Source organism: Micrasema longulum, unplaced genomic scaffold (genome assembly GCF_059751315.1).
Source record: "Micrasema longulum isolate JH-2025_06_02 unplaced genomic scaffold, ASM5975131v1 h1tg001277l, whole genome shotgun sequence".
NCBI classification, from domain to species: Eukaryota; Metazoa; Arthropoda; class Insecta; order Trichoptera; family Brachycentridae; genus Micrasema; species Micrasema longulum.
Window position 1 is genome coordinate 40,329 of NW_028278464.1, and position 18,227 is coordinate 58,555.

Genomic DNA, 18,227 nt, shown 5'->3' on the forward strand with positions numbered 1-18,227 from the left:
GGAATTTCACCTTTGTAGTGTTCAATGGCCTAGATGAACTAATTAAGTTCTCCAAAACGAAAGCCATTTTCAGAAAGAGTGTACAAGTCTGGATTTTGTCTAAGAGAAGAGACCACGTTTACTCGCTGATAAAATATTATTCATATTTAAAGCATTAACTTTGTGGTCAAACAATTTACTAAATGTTATTAAATATTTGTATACAACCACTTACCGACTTTTCTATATCTACCGGTTTCGATACGTACCGCCGAGAGTACGGCCTTAAAAGCAAAACATTATAAAAAAACTAACAAGTAAGTATAAAATCACATCCCTCAATATTTATTTTTATCAGGTTTTTATATTTTTGCGCAACAACTATGGTGTAGGTGGGTTTTGCGCGTTGGTTTAATTGGTGTCCTGACGAAGAGCCGGGTACGTCTCGAAACCGGTAGACATAGAAAATACGGAAAGTGGTTATATACAAATATTTGATAACATTTCGTAAATATGTAATCTTTTTCTAAAGCGGCCTTGAGGTTTTTTTGGAAACGAAAATGGCACTTTATAAGTTATTAACTATAATAATATTTGTAGAACACTGACCTGATTACCTTAAAACTTGTTGAAACGTCTTGTAAACGATGATCGACATACGTCGCATTTGGTTTACAAATGCTGTGCCCTATGCCCTATACACCACTGAATGCGGAAAGAGGAATGTTAATGATGATGAAGATTTTTAACAAAAATAATAAAAATAAAAATAAACATTATAATAATAAAACATAAATAAGTGTCCTCTCAATATTTCCATAACTCGTTGACAAATATGAAAAATATTAACCTCGGTAAATCTATTGCTTAATTGCTCGGATATTTGTAAGTACAAGTATTGCAGATCGTTTTATATGATTTGTTGAAGATCAATTAAGTTTAATAGCTGTCTGTATAAGAAATGAAATTACTTAAATGCTTAAATAAAAAAAATACGGGCATAATTTGGTAGTCAGATGACAAAAAATACCATCTGTAATTTTCAAAAATATTCCGGAAAAAGCAGAAATATAACTCAATTTTAAGACATAAACTCAAATATTTAGGTGCCACTTTTCAATAATTGATAATCATTAAAAAATTACAACAGGGATGGAGAATACCTTAAAGAAGGGAATATGGAAGTCTAGGCATCCACAGGGCGTATGACCTATCATTGACGGGTTAAAATGGCCACTTTACACACTGCGTAACATTCACCATTCTGCCTATATTTGAACATCTATATTCCTTCGATTCTTCCATCCGTTGAAGTTTGTGAAGTTAAAGAGCTGAAACCTTTATTCATATGATTGAATTATTTCACCAACATACCAGGCAACGCCTTATAAAAAATATTTTTCAATTTATATACTCTTCTTGGACCAGGTGGATTTACAAACATTTTTTTGAGTTTGTCCGAATTTTTGCAGACAAGGACTGGATTCAACCCCCCAGGGAGCTGTTAATATTAACATAATACAACAGAGATTAAGTATATTTTAGATAAGGAAATATAGAAGTCTAGGCATCCACAGGGCGTATGACCCGTCATTGGCTGGTTTAAGTGGCCACTTTACATACTGTGTAACATTTATTATTTTATATTTCTTTCTCTAAAATGTTTTTTATCTTTGTTAATAATATCAGCTCCCTAGGGCGTTGAATCCAGTCCTTGTCAGCAAAAATGTTGACAAACTCAAAATAATGTGAATTGATAATCAGTTTAAATGTTGAAGTTTTGTGCATTTAATGTAATATTTACAAAAACTGCTGAAAACTAAAAAAAATACAGATGATCATTTTTGTCATCTGCCTATCGAATTAAAGCCAACATAATGTAATTCTAGTTGAGATTACAAAATATTATGTTTAAAGCACTGTTTTTATAAGAAAAATCAACTGAAAAGAGTTCTTTATTTTTATTTTATCTTAAACTGTAGTAGATAAGTACCATCAAAACACAATGACATTATATTTTTGTTGTTTTAAATATCCATAATAGTATTTCGGATAATGAAATAAATTAATCGATAAGATTAGATGGTTATAAATTTGGATAAAAGTATCGATAGTATTTTCAACGCAATCTCATTTCTATTGGCATTACATTAAAATCATTTTCGTATTAAATTATTTACAAACATGCTATTTAATTTTGAAGTAAATTTTAGATTCAATTATTAAAAAGGCCAAATATTAATTTTTAAATGGATATAGGTACATACTGTGGTTTCGGAAATTGGAATAGATCAAGCTAACTTCCTCAAAATATTTATTGGTAATGGTAACACCATATTGACAATAAATAAATTTCCCTCAGTGGTAAGAACACATCTGTTCTTCGACAATTGCACTGCTGAAATAGTCCTTTCTTCACCGATAGGGAAGCATCACATTTTTTACAATTTTAAATTAATAAGTGTCTATGAAATACTGTCGAATAAAATAAATAAATTTTACTACTTGTTAGTAGCATAAAAAATATTTTTAAATTTGTAATTTCGAATTCCGACGAAAACGGTCCATTGCATTGGCCGCGCCCCTAATACGTAACTATTCGTGTAAAATTTGAACTTTGAAAGAATATCGTCACGAGTCTTGTCGTCACAATTATGAAGGCCAAACATGTCGCGTTTTTGTAGGGACATATTTTTTAATTAATTTTTTTTTTATTATTGATTTCAAAAGTACAATTAAATTTTCTAAATCCATTTCATCCATTTTTATCGGTATTTGTAGTACGTGATATTTCCATATTCTTTGTTTCACTTCCTTACATAAGTGACGTGACCAAAACTCCGTTGTGCACTGAACAGCACGATTGAAATATTTTGATTACCCCTCACTGCTCACCATTCATTTACTCTCCTTTCAACATTTAAAATTAATTTTCTTTTAAAAAGACACCCCAGATTGAACTACTAAACAAAAATAAAATAGTTACCCTTGACTTCGGTCAGTGTGTCAAAATGTACCCTCATTATAGTAATGAATCACTTATTACACACGTTTATTTGTTTTCTAACATCAACATAATTATTATGTTTCTATAAATATTAATATCTTAAAATTGGTGTAATTAGTCTGTCATTGTATGAGTAATGAGAAATGATAATGAATATTGTTCTTTTGTGAGTAATAAATAATAATAAATAAAGTAACACCTTCATACAAAGCTAAGGTATGTAATATTTTGTATGAAATCTTAATGAACAAGTAAATAAAAAAACATATTTAGTATAGAAATCACTGTACCAATAAAAATATTACTTGTTATATTCGTTATGAAATCATTGCATAAATAAATAATTATATTTTATTAATAATGTTTTGAGTGTGCCCAAATGGTAGACAGGCTGGATTTCGCAAAAAAAAACTCTTCCATAAAAAATAATTTATCAAAAAAGCAGAACGATCGAAACACGCCAATGATAAATATTTATTATGTGCAAAATAATCATTGCTTATGTGCTATTATACAGGAGAAAATACGAGAATACGTTTCCTCTTGTTGATCGATTTTTTAACAGACTTGAGAGCTTTTTATATTGATTTATTACTGCCTCCCCATTATATTTTGCCATGAGTTTTATAAATTTACTAACATACTTCTATATAATATTAATTAATTAACTTTATATTTTATCTCAATATGTTTTACCGACTTTTCGTCATCTCGACATATGATCGAATCCAACAAATGAATAAAAATAAATACATTGTGAATAAGGGTCGTATATAGCGTATCAGGATTAATTTTATAACATGGGAGGTAAGGTGATTAGTCCAGCGGTGCTTTTCTGATCCGTTCTCGCGGCCGAAGAAAATACTTTTATCTCGTGTATTTTATATGTAAATACGGAGATAAAAGCTTTTTCTATGGCCGCGAGAGCGTTTGGAATATCACCCCAGCACTACAGTTGCCAGTCCTGTATTGATATATAAATGGAACTTATTTGAATTCCTAACTGAAAGTGACAAAATGACATTTTTGACTATTTGTAGACTTGAGAGTTTTGCAATTTATGGTGTCGATTTAATAAAATACTCAACTACAAAGTTTTTAATGCACAACAACAACGACAATAAACCATAACCCTGTAAGGGTAGGCAGAGAGGATAGAACGCCATATTACTCTGACTTTGCATGACGCCATATCACTACAAACTACAAACTTTAAAATATCTTTTTTTACTTAAATTTTAATTTTTAAACAACTTTCATTTATGTTTTTCATTTTCCTTCTCTTTTTTATACTTTCATAATTAACCTTACATATAATTACTTTATAATTTGGAAACTTCACTGGTCCATTAGAATTAAGTCTAATTGTGTAAAATATTAAACTTTGTAACTGTACTGTATGTTTCCTAAATAAAAGACAATAAAAATAAAAAAAATAAAAAATAAATAATAAAATACATATCTCGCTTCCCCCTACATTCATACATCTTCTCATGCACGCCCGCCGATTATTCAATCATACGTGTCCATCTTCAGATATTTGTTGGATTTGGTCATGCCATGTCTTTCTCCGTCGTCCTCGATTTCTGCATCCATCAACATTCGCGTCGTGAATCTTAAGCCGTTCCTTCGCTGTTCTACACGTTCAAACCAGCGTGGAACTACTTTTTCATTTTTTTTGATAATGCTTATCTCAGCCTTACATACGTACAGATCTCGACATTTGTGCACCTATCGTAGTTTTACCACACATTCGTCTAAGATATCGAATTTCGACAGCATTCGGTCTACTTTCATCCTTGTTTTTCCAATTCCACACTTCGCTTCCGTACTTACATATGAGTCGGCACCGGGACTCCATTGTGAACTGCTGATTTTGCATCTAATGCTTTAAATGTGAGTAATATCATAAACTTAATTGGTGTAAATTAAACAAATAAAAAAAATATTTTTGTCGCCTGTAATATAAAATTTTGATCGGTATGATAACTTAATTTGTCGTACATCTTTCAAAAAGGCGTATCTGCAATTTGTTAATTTTTTAGAAGGCTTTTGAGAATTAGCTTGGAAATTTTTCGCGTAAAAAAATAATAAAAAAAATATCTTAATGTAATTTGCTGGGTTTTTGTTATTATTTTAAGACAGTGTGATGCCCATTTATTCCATAAATATAACTTGATTTCAATAAAAATATTCGTAACTCAATTTAGACAAAAAACAAAATACGCTTTTTTGAAAGATGGACGACGAATTTAGAAAAATTTAAATAGAAAATTAGAATTTGGGCTAAGGATGCTTTACGTGGTACTCGTAGTATGTAGGATCATAATTTCTTGAATGACCACAAGGACGGCATTCCCGCAGGAAGCGCGCTGCAGCAGGTGTCCCCTTCCCTCGCACACGCCGGCGCCGCCATCCAGCAGCTGTACGCGCGAGAGAAAGAGAACACCTCATCTCGCGCAAGAAAAAAAACCAACGAACCTCCATGCCGCGGCATTTGCGCACGTGAAAACAGACAGCCACATCGCAGCTGATTGTTATGTTTATCTCCCTTTTACGCAACTGTGAGTCATCCCGAACGTAGCGCCGTGTCTCTCTCTCTCTCCGACCAATGGGAAGGCTCGCCGATGACACATGCTCGCTGTAGCGACTCTGCGTCTGTCCACAATCGCTTCACGAATTCAGTTATTTACAACCGTTCTCGGAGCGAGTTGCTATTACCGCTTATTTAGCCGCACGCAGCCGAAAGCGCGCCAGTTTACGTTTGTCGTTTGTGTATTGACAAATAATTCGTGTTTACTTTGCTAGCAGTGAAAGTTTTAGTGGCGATCTACAACATTATACACATTTACTCATCCTTCTTTCGCTCTTGTTTAGTGCGCAAATTTATGTAACGTTCTTGCGACGTTACCAGTTTTGTTCGTGAAGTGTTGTGAAAAACTGCAACATTCCGTCGATCAAGGGAGCTCGAGCTGGAAGATCGGCTAGTGATTGTTCCGGCATTAACATGAGGATGAAAAGGCAGTCACCATGCTTGGTTCTGAGGTTCATGCCTCTTCAGACTGTTGGTATGTTTACTCATTACTATTTCTGTTTATATTGTAAGATTATCAGAACCACTCGGCAGACGCAAACCGCCAGTTAACCAGTTGTTAAACAAAATAGAATAAAAACTCGTGTGTCAAATTCCGTTAGCACAAATTCTACTTTGCTACTAGATTCTAGTATAGGGTTGCCACCCGTCCCGATACATCGGGACTGTCACCGTTATTGAGCCGTCTGTCCCGGCGTCTCGATGAACCCCACAATGTCCCGATTTAAACTTACACAGTACAACGCTGTTAATTAACAAAAATCACAGCCGTACGGACAATGAATGTGGAAATAAGGTGGCAAATGGTTTCAGCAATTGATGTATTCGAAGAACTTCATAGAATCTGAACTTGTCTCGATAGCTTCAGTGAAAGAAATTGAACAACCGAATTTCTTTATTTCTGAGTCTACGTGAAGGAACTTAAGAAGATATTTGTTGGAGAATAGTTGGGACATCATATAAACCATTGAGTATTTTAAAGACGCAAATTAAATCAACATTAAATCGACATTTTGAAAGACACGATTTTTCCTGCTCATAAAACTTTAGTGGAAAAAGTAATATCATTGATGTTGGCCCAGTGAAAAGGACCCATAAAAATGTCGTCTGCTGCCAGTGACTGTTGAGTCCATATTGCAGTAATATTATGTTATTTTAAATCATACAAATAATATGGTCAGCGGTACACCTTTGGCAAGAAGCACCACGTAAAATGAAAGAAAAACATTTCGATTATATTTCTGATAAACCGTTATAAATTTGATTTTTTGTTAAAATATATATCCATTCCAGAACGTCCCGACGAAACCCTGGCGAAATATGGCAACCCTATTCTAGTACCGAGTATGTACTAACCTCATTATACACAGTAATATTACCATGTTTTAATTCTGAATATTTACAATTTATCAATGAAACTAATGGCCTTTACTGAATCCACTATCCAAATCATATCCGTAAATAAAATAAACAATTCAATAGCTCCGCAGTTATCAGTTTCGATAAGTTTACATCGAACATCTTGTTACTAGTTACTACGTTCGAACTCACGCGAGTGCAAGGTTAATGTAAAACGTTTTGTGACTCATTCCATGTCGAATATTTGAAACTAAATTCCTTTTTAAACTTATTGTCTGTGATTTAAATGTCTTGTACTTGCTTGTAGGCAGTAAGAATTTGCATCCATTGCAAACCATGAAAACATTACGGATTTCGCTCCTGAAAAAAAAATGGGCACATGTAAAAAAATGTTACCATAAGGGAGATATTAGCGTTTAGTGTACCTACTACTATTCTAGACCGACTGACTTCAATTGGCTAGTTAATTAGGAAATTTTTTATTGAATTTTCTCGACGTGAATTTTCCCCGTGAAAGAAGAAAATGCTATCGAACTTAGTGGGGAAAAAAAACAATATTGTAACTTTTTTATTTTTTAAAATTTAAATTTTTCATTGATAAACCCTTACGGGTTACATACATTTAACAACATATTTTTACTTCTAAAATTCACGTTCTACTGTTAATAATAATATTTTTAACATCTTTTGTAAAGGTTGTCTGAGTCTTTTGTTTAGTTTTGTCTGGTAGTTTATTGTATAATTTCAGTCCATGGTTTATTAGTCTCGATTGTCCTTTTCTCGTTTTAAAAGGTTTTAAATTATATTTTTTTGATATCCTCGTATTGTGTTCACGTTTACTACAGTTTTTTTCATGTTTTAATTCTTCGTCTACAATTACATCAGTGGCTAATTTTTGAATAAATTTTAAGGATTCTAGTTTAAAAAGTTCAGTTACATTTCATTGTTTAGTTTGTTCAAAAATTTATTTAGTTGCTGTTAGATATGGTAGGTCATATACTAACTTTAATATTTTATTTTGCTGTCTTAGTAGTCTGTGTATGTCATTTTGATTTCCTGTCACTAAACAATATTTTGCCAGGTTTACTGGAAAGAAACACATTGTATAACAATCACTTTAACCAGCCATGACAGGTCATAAACCCTGTAAATGATTCCTTCTCTAAAATGTTCTCCATCTCTAGATTAAGTTCAACTATCAGTTATTTTTCAAAAAAATAATAATTTCAAGTTGTATTTTGTACTTATGTATGTTTATAGATGTTTGTTGTTAGCAAATATAAGTAAACTTATTAACATAAAATTATACCGACTTGACAATATATTGATGAGTAATGAATATTATAATTTTGTTTATATTATGGATATGAGTCAGAATGATTGTAAATGTTTAATAGCGATGGAAAATATTGGCAACTAAAAATACACGCGATATTTGAGGTAAATACTATATTGAGACAGGTGGTAAAATTATCTGGTAACACGTGGTTATATCTGGTAAAAATGCAAATACTGTAATAAATAAATATAATTATTTTATGCTGTTTTGGTCGTGGATTTCCCTTGCTTTTCTACGGCTAAAAATACCAAAAATCTCGTTTTGAAAATGAGTCAATCGGCAAAAAGGCAGAGCGTGGCTATAGTAATTAGACATTCTAAATGTAATGGTCAAAAATATAGTAAATGTAACGCGTTCATTTAAAGGAAAAACACACAAAAAAGTGTATTTTATGGCGTAGATAAATTCTTACGTTTACTTTATTTTAACCACTAGATTTAGCACCCACCCTGCATAGTTTTATTATAAATATGATATTGTCTAATGTTAGTTCAAATAAATTACACCAAATATATTTTAACATTTCTCTCCACTGGTAGGCGAATACAGTTCTGTGTGTGCAATGAACCAGAACCAGTACCATGGACGACAGTGCTTTCGTCTTGCTGCTGTCAAAATAAATAAGTTAGAGTAATAAAAAAAGGAAAACGACTGAAGAAAAGTCCTCCTGGTGCAGTGCTTGGCGCATTTGCTTACCTCATGTTCCACGTGCTGGGTTCGATTCCTGGCGGGTGGACGTGAAATATTGGTTTTACTCTGAAATATATCATTATTTTATGACTGGCACCGGTAGCGACTGATCATCTTGCCTTCAATTGATATGCTGCAATTGATGTACCAACGCAATGCCCTATGCATCACTTGGTGCGGATAGGGAAATTATGACGAAGCATTAAAACCTTTTTTCACATATGTTTTTCTGTCATCAAAACATTTAAATTCTTCTAAACTCAGTTAATTTATTCCAAACTATATAGATTCTTTTGGGATTCCAATACGAGTATTTACCAATATACATGTTTTAAATATATATTATTATGGATAAGTTACATAGCGCCATTTTCGTAATATAATACCTCCAAGGGCGCTTCACAAAGTGATTTTATAGATTAAAAAAAATATTTGAGAATTTTCAATTTGTAATTTAAGTAAAACCATTTATTTTGTTTTCACATGCTACGGATTCATTCAAATGATTTAGAGAACAAGTGGGTTTTAAGTTTTTTTCCGAAACATCACATCACTCTCTCAGCCTCGCACCTCTGCTGGGAGAGCATCCCATGTCATAGGGCCTGCGACTACAAATGCGCGTTCACCGAATTTAGTACGCTGTTTGCGTAGAGGTATAATAACTTTTCCTCTAGCTGTAGATGAAGCTGATCTAAGCGTCAGCTAGTCTGTCAGCTACACATTCGCCTGAGAGATCACATTTCGAGAGCATTAAACCTACTTTCAAAATTATTTTTCAAATTCCATACTTCACTCCCATACTCTTGTGGTTGTCACTAGAACTCCATCGTGAACTACTAGTTTTGCCTCCTGCGACAAACGTGTGTTTGCCAAGGTAGATTTCAGCGCACCGTTCGCCAAAAAAGTTAAATTATTTTGTTAGCTCACTTCACCTAGAATGGGCTCAATTATTTTATGTGCATGAAAAATACAGAAAGATTTGTTAATATATTGTACGTACACAAATGCATTTAATTACCAAAACAATTTCGCATAAAACTGAGTACTTTTCCTAACAACATTAAATACTACACAAGTATTTATCGTTGTTTATCAAATACGATCGAAAAATGTAAATAAACGTATGCCCGTTCATGTTATGATTTCATGCAGTTTTTATTATTCCAATATTGCATATTTTATATTTAATAGATAAAACTGTTTATTTATTGCTTGTGCATACATATCTTTGTATAATTATGCGTAACATTGTGGAATCTAGAAATCGTTGTTTATAAAACATTATTATTATTTATAATATGTGTATAAATAATATGTAAAATATGGATATAAAATACGATCAGTATCAGATAAAGTACATACTGATTAGATTCCTGAATGTATTTTCGATAAATTATACTTTTTGCCAGTGATACCCCTTTCCAATAATAGATGTCGCCAATTTTCTCCATACGTTCATTGTATATAGTGGGCCAAAACAATATTCAAAACAGAATATAGAGAATAAAAAAATGACACACGTGAATATGAAAATCAACTACCTATAGGTAGAATGTGTAAAGTAATAACTTAACACAGTCGATGACAGATAATAAGCTCTGCAAATGCCTTTACTTCTATATTCTCAGCAGCTTTATCTCCGTTGAAAAAATATCTTATATAGATCAAGTCGGGGATGATTCCAAACTTTGTCTACAAAGATTTTTGGACACGCAAAATATAATCAGTAAGATAAGATTTAGAAACTAAAAATCATTTTCTATATCAATTGAGTTTTTAATAACCTCAATTATGAAACCGCGTTTGAACGGCGAATGAAGAATACATTTCTGCGTATGAGTGTTTTTGACTCGATGGCTACTCTCGGTAAAACAATCCAAAAAACGTGTTGAGGTAAATCCGCCTCTTAGTGACAGTAGTGTAGTGATTGGTGCGTTCGCCTATCATGCTTGTGGTGGTGTGAACTACGGTGAACTCTTGGTTTTAAAGGTGTTTAAACACCGCAATATTTCACCGTTCCTGGATTGGCACACTTAAGACTAATTACCTTATCTTCCATCTAACAAAAATGATCCAATTACGATGCTATTGGCGTACCTACCAATATAATGCCTTATGCACCACTGGGTCCAGATAAAAAAATGACGATGAGGCATTGCTTAAAGAGGGTTCGGTATTTATAATATTTGGACGTTGTAGTACCTTTCCAGTCGGCTGGAGGATGTGAACCTGAAGAACCGGTCTCTGTAAGCATTAAGCTCTGTAGTGGAACCACTTCACTTCACCACAAGTTCTACAAAGAATACAATCAACTCATTTATCCACCGCACTGAACGATTGATATTGAATTTAATCTGAGAATAGGGAATATGTTTTTGTTACTGCCATTCAAATCTGTTAAGAACATGTCACGAATCTTGACGTCACAACTGTCGAGGCCAAACATGTTGCGTTTTTCTAGCGACGTATTTTTTAAAATTTATGTATGAAAACATGTCTCCACAATAATCATATTGATTTTGAAAATACAATTAATTATTTTAATCCATTTCGTAAATTTTTATCGGTAATCGTAATATGTTATATTTCCCTATTAACAAAATGCCAAATTCATTATGTCAAATTGTTTCCAATAGAAAAATAATGCCAAAAAAACGAGAAATATCGATATTAACATCGAGTCGAGTCTACCGATTATCTTAGATTTAGATGGGCAGTGAGTCTAATTTGGTTAAACTGTGATATTCATTACATACTGTGTAAATTTTACATCAAGTGGAGACATTTAATTTTGATAAAATTGCACCAAATTAGCAAAATACCGTACATTGCCAAATCGACATGCTCATAAAAATCTCTCTAATACTTAACTCAATTTTACTCACCTACTTTGAATGACTATTTGTCGATACTTTTTTGTGTAATTATACCATAAAGAAAAATAAGATACGCATCAATTTAAGGATCGGGTTGTGGTCCCGTGGCTAGTGTCGCGGACTCATGGATCAGAGGTCCGAGGCTCGAATCCCACTCTACTCCAACTTGATTTCAATAGTGAGTTATTTACAACTAGTTAAAAATGGATCATAAGCACGCAAATATTTCTTTAAAAAAAACGTTAAAAATATATGTAAATTAATGGTTCTAAAGAATTAGTGAATGACACATGAACATAACGAAGAAAAAATCTGTTTATAAAAATCGTCTTATTGTCTCAATTTTATTATTAATGTAAGTACTTATGAGGAGTTAATTTAAATAATATTGCAATAGAATCAAAAACTAGTCGAGGATAAAAATACTAACAATATTAATACTGCCATATTTATGTTCAATCTTTTAATGGAGGATCTAGTGTTATACTCGTACAATTCCAAATACGAGAACCCATATCACAATTGACAATTTAATTACGCTGTTTCAAATTTCTCTCGTCATCTTGATACCGATTATTTCTCCATTTCAAACCATCCAAAAAGAGTAATTGCTTATCTTAGTTCATTCTTTTTTTTTGCACCACAACACCCCAGGAGGCCCAATTACAGTGGTGAATTACAACACAGAATACCCAGGCTTGAGAAAAATCACATATTTTTTTGTGTTCTTACCGGGAATCTAACCCGGAACCTTCCGTGCGTGAGTCAAGTGTCTTGACCACTACACCACGGAGGTCGCCAAGAATTAAATTCAATAATTAAAAAATCCTCATAAAGCAAAAAAATAATGATCAAGTAGATATCTTCGATTAGCAATAATAGGTATTAGTTTTTTTTTTTTTTTAATATACAGGTGTTCTTTAAACCCTGTCACATCCGAAACCACGATGATCAGTATGGGCAAGAAGACATACTGACCCCATTAAAATATTTTTTTGGAACGAATAAAATTTAAAAAAATAAAATATCAAAAAAAGCAAATGGTTGCTTACTTCTGCAGGGGAGAAACGAGGGGGTGGAAGCCAGATACCCCGACAACCGAGCTCCCCTCACTTCTCCCCTGCAGAAGTAAGCAACCATTTGTTTTTTTAAATATTTTATTTTTGAAAATTTTCTTTCACCTAAATATTTTTTTTAATATGCTAATATGTATTTTTGTCCATACTGATTATCGTGGTTTTGGATGTGACAGGGTTTAAAGAACACCCTGTATACATATATTTTTTTAAATAATTTAATACGCATAAACGAAAAGATGTGTAAAGAAACAGAAAATATAAATTATTCAAACTCCCACTAAGCCACATTTTGTTTGTCATCAAAGATTTGTCTCAATTGAATAATATTGTTTTATTGGTTGAATTTTTTAAGAATAAGCTATCCTTGAGATTTGCGGAGAGCGTAGCGGAGATTTATGTAGACTCGCCTCGCGAAAAATGAATTACTTGTATTTTTACAGCAACAAGTCGACGATGTCGATGTACCGATTGTCTGGTACAGTGCGCCGGTATCCCACATCTCTATTCCTCGCGCGCGTGAGTCATCAGCCGCGGCGACCTCGGGGCGGGATGCGGGATCCTCGAGGTCCCCTTTTGTAAATAGTCTGTCCAGGTGCTGACTGCGAAATAGTGCTGTCACCGCGCGGACGAATGTCGGTACCGAGACACAGATTCGACCTCACCATCCATAATTGATTTTCATAGTGATTGAATAATTGCACGCAACGCCGAGGCCGGATTCTGCCGATTGAGTCACTAATAATTGGATTGTGTATGAATGGCGATTAACTACGGCGTGTAAAATAACTCGGATTCTAATTTCACCTTAGGAATTGAATTTCACTTTTAATATATTATGTGAGTTTATTTTGCGTGAGATTTTAGTTTGTTTACGAGTTAAAAAACCCCCATTAAATTAACGTTGATGCAAATTTTGTGGTACAATATTTTTTTGTACATCCGTAAAAATGTCATCGTTCGAAAATATTGTGTTTTTAGAATAAAATTGATTGCATTTTTAGTTGCTAACCTTTAGACTATTCATTAAAACTTCAGTGTAATAATTATCTAGAGAAGCCCCTAAGCTCTATTGCATAGAACAAAAGCGTTCAAATTTTTGTTTTGGCTTTAGATTGGTTTTTAGTTTAACAACAAACGTGTAATGGACGGTTTCGGTTAGCACTTGCAATTCTCAACCCACGTACCTACGGCTCGTTGAATTTGTAGCTAACTTTAATCAAAACCCTTTTTTATTCGTAAAGACGATGTAAAAGTTTTTTTTTTCTAATTAGCAATTATTTTAATTTTTTTTTGTATTTTCAGGTGGTCACAAAGAGTTTCACAGACGTCACCGGGAATTGTGCGAGGACGCTCTACTTCCAGGAACATCACCTCCCACTGCTACCCCCGCCTCCCCCTCCTTAGAAGGACAGCCCACCCTCGGCAGCCCCGTGGAGCCAGCTGGTGAGTGTTGATACTGTCCTTCATCATACTCTTACTTTGTTTTGACTCAACAAGACTTGATGAAAGTCTGAGAGCAACTTTGGCATTCCCTGAAAATTACTTGGAGGAATGGACATTGCATGATCGCTCATTTGATGTAAGCATCTGCCTATGTCCTTCTGTGCTTGCATTACCTTATATAGTAGTAATCTCTTTGTTCCACGGCTTAATAAAAAAAGACGCCGCACCTCGGTCCAATGACTTGAACTTGACTAAGGAAATTCCTGCAGTCAATTCGAAGATGTTAAATCGCCATTTCATCTCGATTTCCGTTGCTTTCATAAATCCAAAATAAATATGTAATAAATGTTCACAGAATACATCCAACTCCTACTTGTAATTTTTCGTATGATGTTGTGAATTATTTCTCACTGTTCGTGCACATATTTGTATTCACAATCGTACATGAAGTTATTAATGATGATTCAGTAAATTAATTAGCATTTAATTACCTCAATGGAATGTAGAACAGGCGCGTTAATTCCGTGGTCAGTAGATTGAATTAAATCGAGTTAGAAATACAAAAATACATTTTCCTTTTGCTAGCGCTGCTCTAACTTATCAGGATAAATTGGCAATAATGCCATTTTAAGTTTATTCTTACGATATCATGGCCTGAATCATTTGGATACATGTCTCGATGACCATTATTTGATTTTCTTGAGTGTTTCAACACGTTAAACAATTTTCCGAAATGATTATACCCCATTCGTCACTTATGACTTCACTGTTGGTGTACATTTGAGTTTGTCCCCTATTTGATACAATTCATTTGATCATATGAAATTGATAATCTCTGATTCACAGTGTCATGTCATCTGTCTGAATAATAATAACACATCATGTTATTGCCTAATAAACCTTCCCGTGAACCGTTTCACGAACATCGGAAGCATGTGGAATATTTTCCCTATGCGGTCAACGGTTCGTAGAAATCTGCGGTGTCATTCAGGTTTTGTAATGTTTTATTTTCAAGTGGTTTAAAAGGACTATAGAAAAGGCACTACGTCGTAATCTTAAGATCTGTTTTAATAAGTAGTTTATTTTTAGTAATTAACCATTCTTTTGCGAAACTATTTTATTTAAATTTTTACACCAGTTTTCATGTTTTTCATCGTCTGTGTGCATTCAAAACTCTTGACCGATTGCGCAATCAACATTAATGCCAAATTTTATTTTTTAATCCCAAAGCTTCACAAGATTTTTCGAATGTAACTTTGATTGCTTAGTGCTTCTTTCATCAAATAAAACCAGCTTTTAAAAATATTTTGTTCCTAAAAAGCAAGAAAATACTCATGCATCTATTGACTCAAAATCCCTGTTGGAAATACATATTGAGTAAATGATTCTTTTGTCTGTGTCTGGAGAATTAAATTATGTGCTTGAACTAGAATCCTGGACTTGCATTTACTTTACCAATTCTGTATCCTATGCATAATCAGGTGCGGAAAAGGGTTTAATGATGATGGTTAAAAATATAAGGGGTAAAATCTTCCATAGTTCTACAGTGTGTCCTTAATTTTAAAAATCTTGACACCTGGAATTTCAGAAGGAATCATAACTAAGGAATAATATTTTGAAATTTTGTACAATTAGTAAATTAATTTTTAGATATTGACAACCACCCCGCCTCCCGAGTGCTACCCTTCCTGTACCTGGGAAACGGCAAGGATGCTGCAGACCCTGACCGGCTCCGGGAGCTGGGAACCACGTGCGTCCTCAACGTCACGTGCTCCTTACCCGGAGCGCCACCCGGTGCTGGCATCACGCACAAAAGAATCCCCGCCAGCGACTCTGGCCAACAGAACCTTAAGCAGTATTTCGAAGAAGCCTTCGAATTTATCGGTGAGTTTCTCGAAAATCACTATCCTGATATGAAAACTCCCGCCTTGTACACAAATCGCCACAGATTTTGGAATCTCATAGCAACGCCATTACCACTTTCAAAACTTGTCATTTTAAAAATATTGATGTTTAGGAAGACATTCAAAACTGTTTTTTTTTTACTATTAAAAGACTGCTAAAAGATCTCTCTGGAAACGGTGCTGTAACGTCGTGTTACATTCAACAAAAGACGAGTGATTTGAAACATTGGTTGATTTTTTTTAAATGAGAGATAATATATCTAGTCTTGTATTCTATGTCGACTAATGTGACATAATAGCTACAGGGGTTACTATGCCTCCACTCGTTCGCGAGTTTTTGAAAAAACCGTATTTGGTTTGTTACTGCAAAAGATTTCCAAACCTAACCCACTTCCATTGGGTGGTTATGCATAATGTTCATTCCGAATGTTTCAAAAACTAAATGGCAATACTTATTACATACTACGCCTACGTATTAATAAAACTTCAGTCACCCGTAATTATTGCAAAACATAACAGATACTGTACGCAATCTGGTATTCTGCTGTGCGTGGTTTTCTGTCATTCGCGATCTTCTCAATTTTTGGCAGCCGGCCGCGGGCTTCCCGGGTATGCAGCTGGCGAGGAATTGGCAATATATTGGTTATGGTCATCTCGGCGGGTCTTTGGCCCTCCGCCGCCGCTACCATTTTTGTCTAGGACGTTTGTTTACCGCCGGCCTGGCGGAAAATAGCGGCAGGGACTCATCCGGAGGGGCGGGGGTGCTGAGTCACCACGTAACGCCGCTATTAATAAGCGGCCCCGCGCCCCACAGCGGCGCGCCTTTCCCGCCGTAAATACTTCGCTTATTCTAGGTGACTTTTGTTTTGGTACGGCGCGCATGCGTTGGTGTCTCTTTTCCACGGGTGATTTATTGGGTATTGATTTGAGCTTTTTCGTAGTTTTAGTCTTTTACTTTCATTTTCTTGTACCCATCCACCTGTTGGCCCATTTCGTATGTTTATGTTACCCTCGCAAAAAAGTATCCTCGAAATTGGTATATAAATTACCTTGGTTTAACCCTTATGTCACGAGTCTATACAGGGTGTTCTTTAAACCCTGTCACATCAGAAACGACGATGATCAGTATTGGCAAGAAGACATATTAGCATATTTAAAAAAGGATTTAGAACAGAGAAAATTTAAAAAAAGTAAATATTAAACAAAACAAATGGTTGCTTACTTCTGCAGAGGACAAGCCAGGAGAGCGCGGACGCGCGTTTTTGGCGTATTAGACTTCCCCTCCCCCCCTCCTTGTTTCTCCCTTGCAGAAGTCAGAAATCATTTCCTTTTTTTGATATTATATATTTTTTTAATTTTTTCGTTCAAAAAAAATATTTTTATGTGCCAATATGTCTTCGTGCTCATACTGATCATCGTGGTTTCGGATGTGACAGGGTTTAAAGAACACCCTGTATAAAACACAAAACTTGATAAATGTCTCTTTTTTATTTATTTAGCGAAGTCGTATTTTGCTTTCACCGGCCCAAATTACACGATTATTTTTTACAAATCAAGGAAAATAGATTATTTTATAAAAAAAATAATTGTTTTTAACTACCTGTATTTAAAATCATCTCATCTTTCAATGTAACACGACTTTACAGCACCGTTTCAAGTGGGATTTTCAAAGTTTTTTAAGAGTTAAAATTGACAATACCTTCGCTCGAATCACATAGTTCTCGGTATCGAGAGTTCAATAAATTTGTTTAATGTTTTTGGCTGTTTAATTCAGTGATTCATTCTTGATAATCCATCTTGCATAATGAAACATCGTTATGTACAACATCTAAATATTTATACGCGGTGCGCGGTGGCTATCGTCTTCCGGGCGTCACTTGATATTCAGTCCACGCTTTGCCACCAGCTTGAATTCGTCGCGAAACATGAGATTTATTGGACCTGTTAAACGAAAACAA

General features: G+C 34.2%; 1 protein-coding gene across 1 annotated transcript in view; it reads left to right on the forward strand.

The window, feature by feature from the left end:
* The first annotated feature begins 5,669 nt into the window (after positions 1-5,669).
* puc (dual specificity phosphatase puckered) overlaps positions 5,670-18,227 on the forward strand; it is a 31,286-nt gene continuing 18,728 nt past the window's right edge. The window contains exons 1-3 of the mRNA XM_088234743.1: positions 5,670-6,054; positions 14,225-14,365; positions 16,016-16,249. Of these exons, the coding sequence (XP_088090869.1) occupies positions 5,994-6,054; positions 14,225-14,365; positions 16,016-16,249 (436 nt within the window). The 5' untranslated portion in view covers positions 5,670-5,993. The remainder of the gene's footprint in view (positions 6,055-14,224; positions 14,366-16,015; positions 16,250-18,227) is intronic.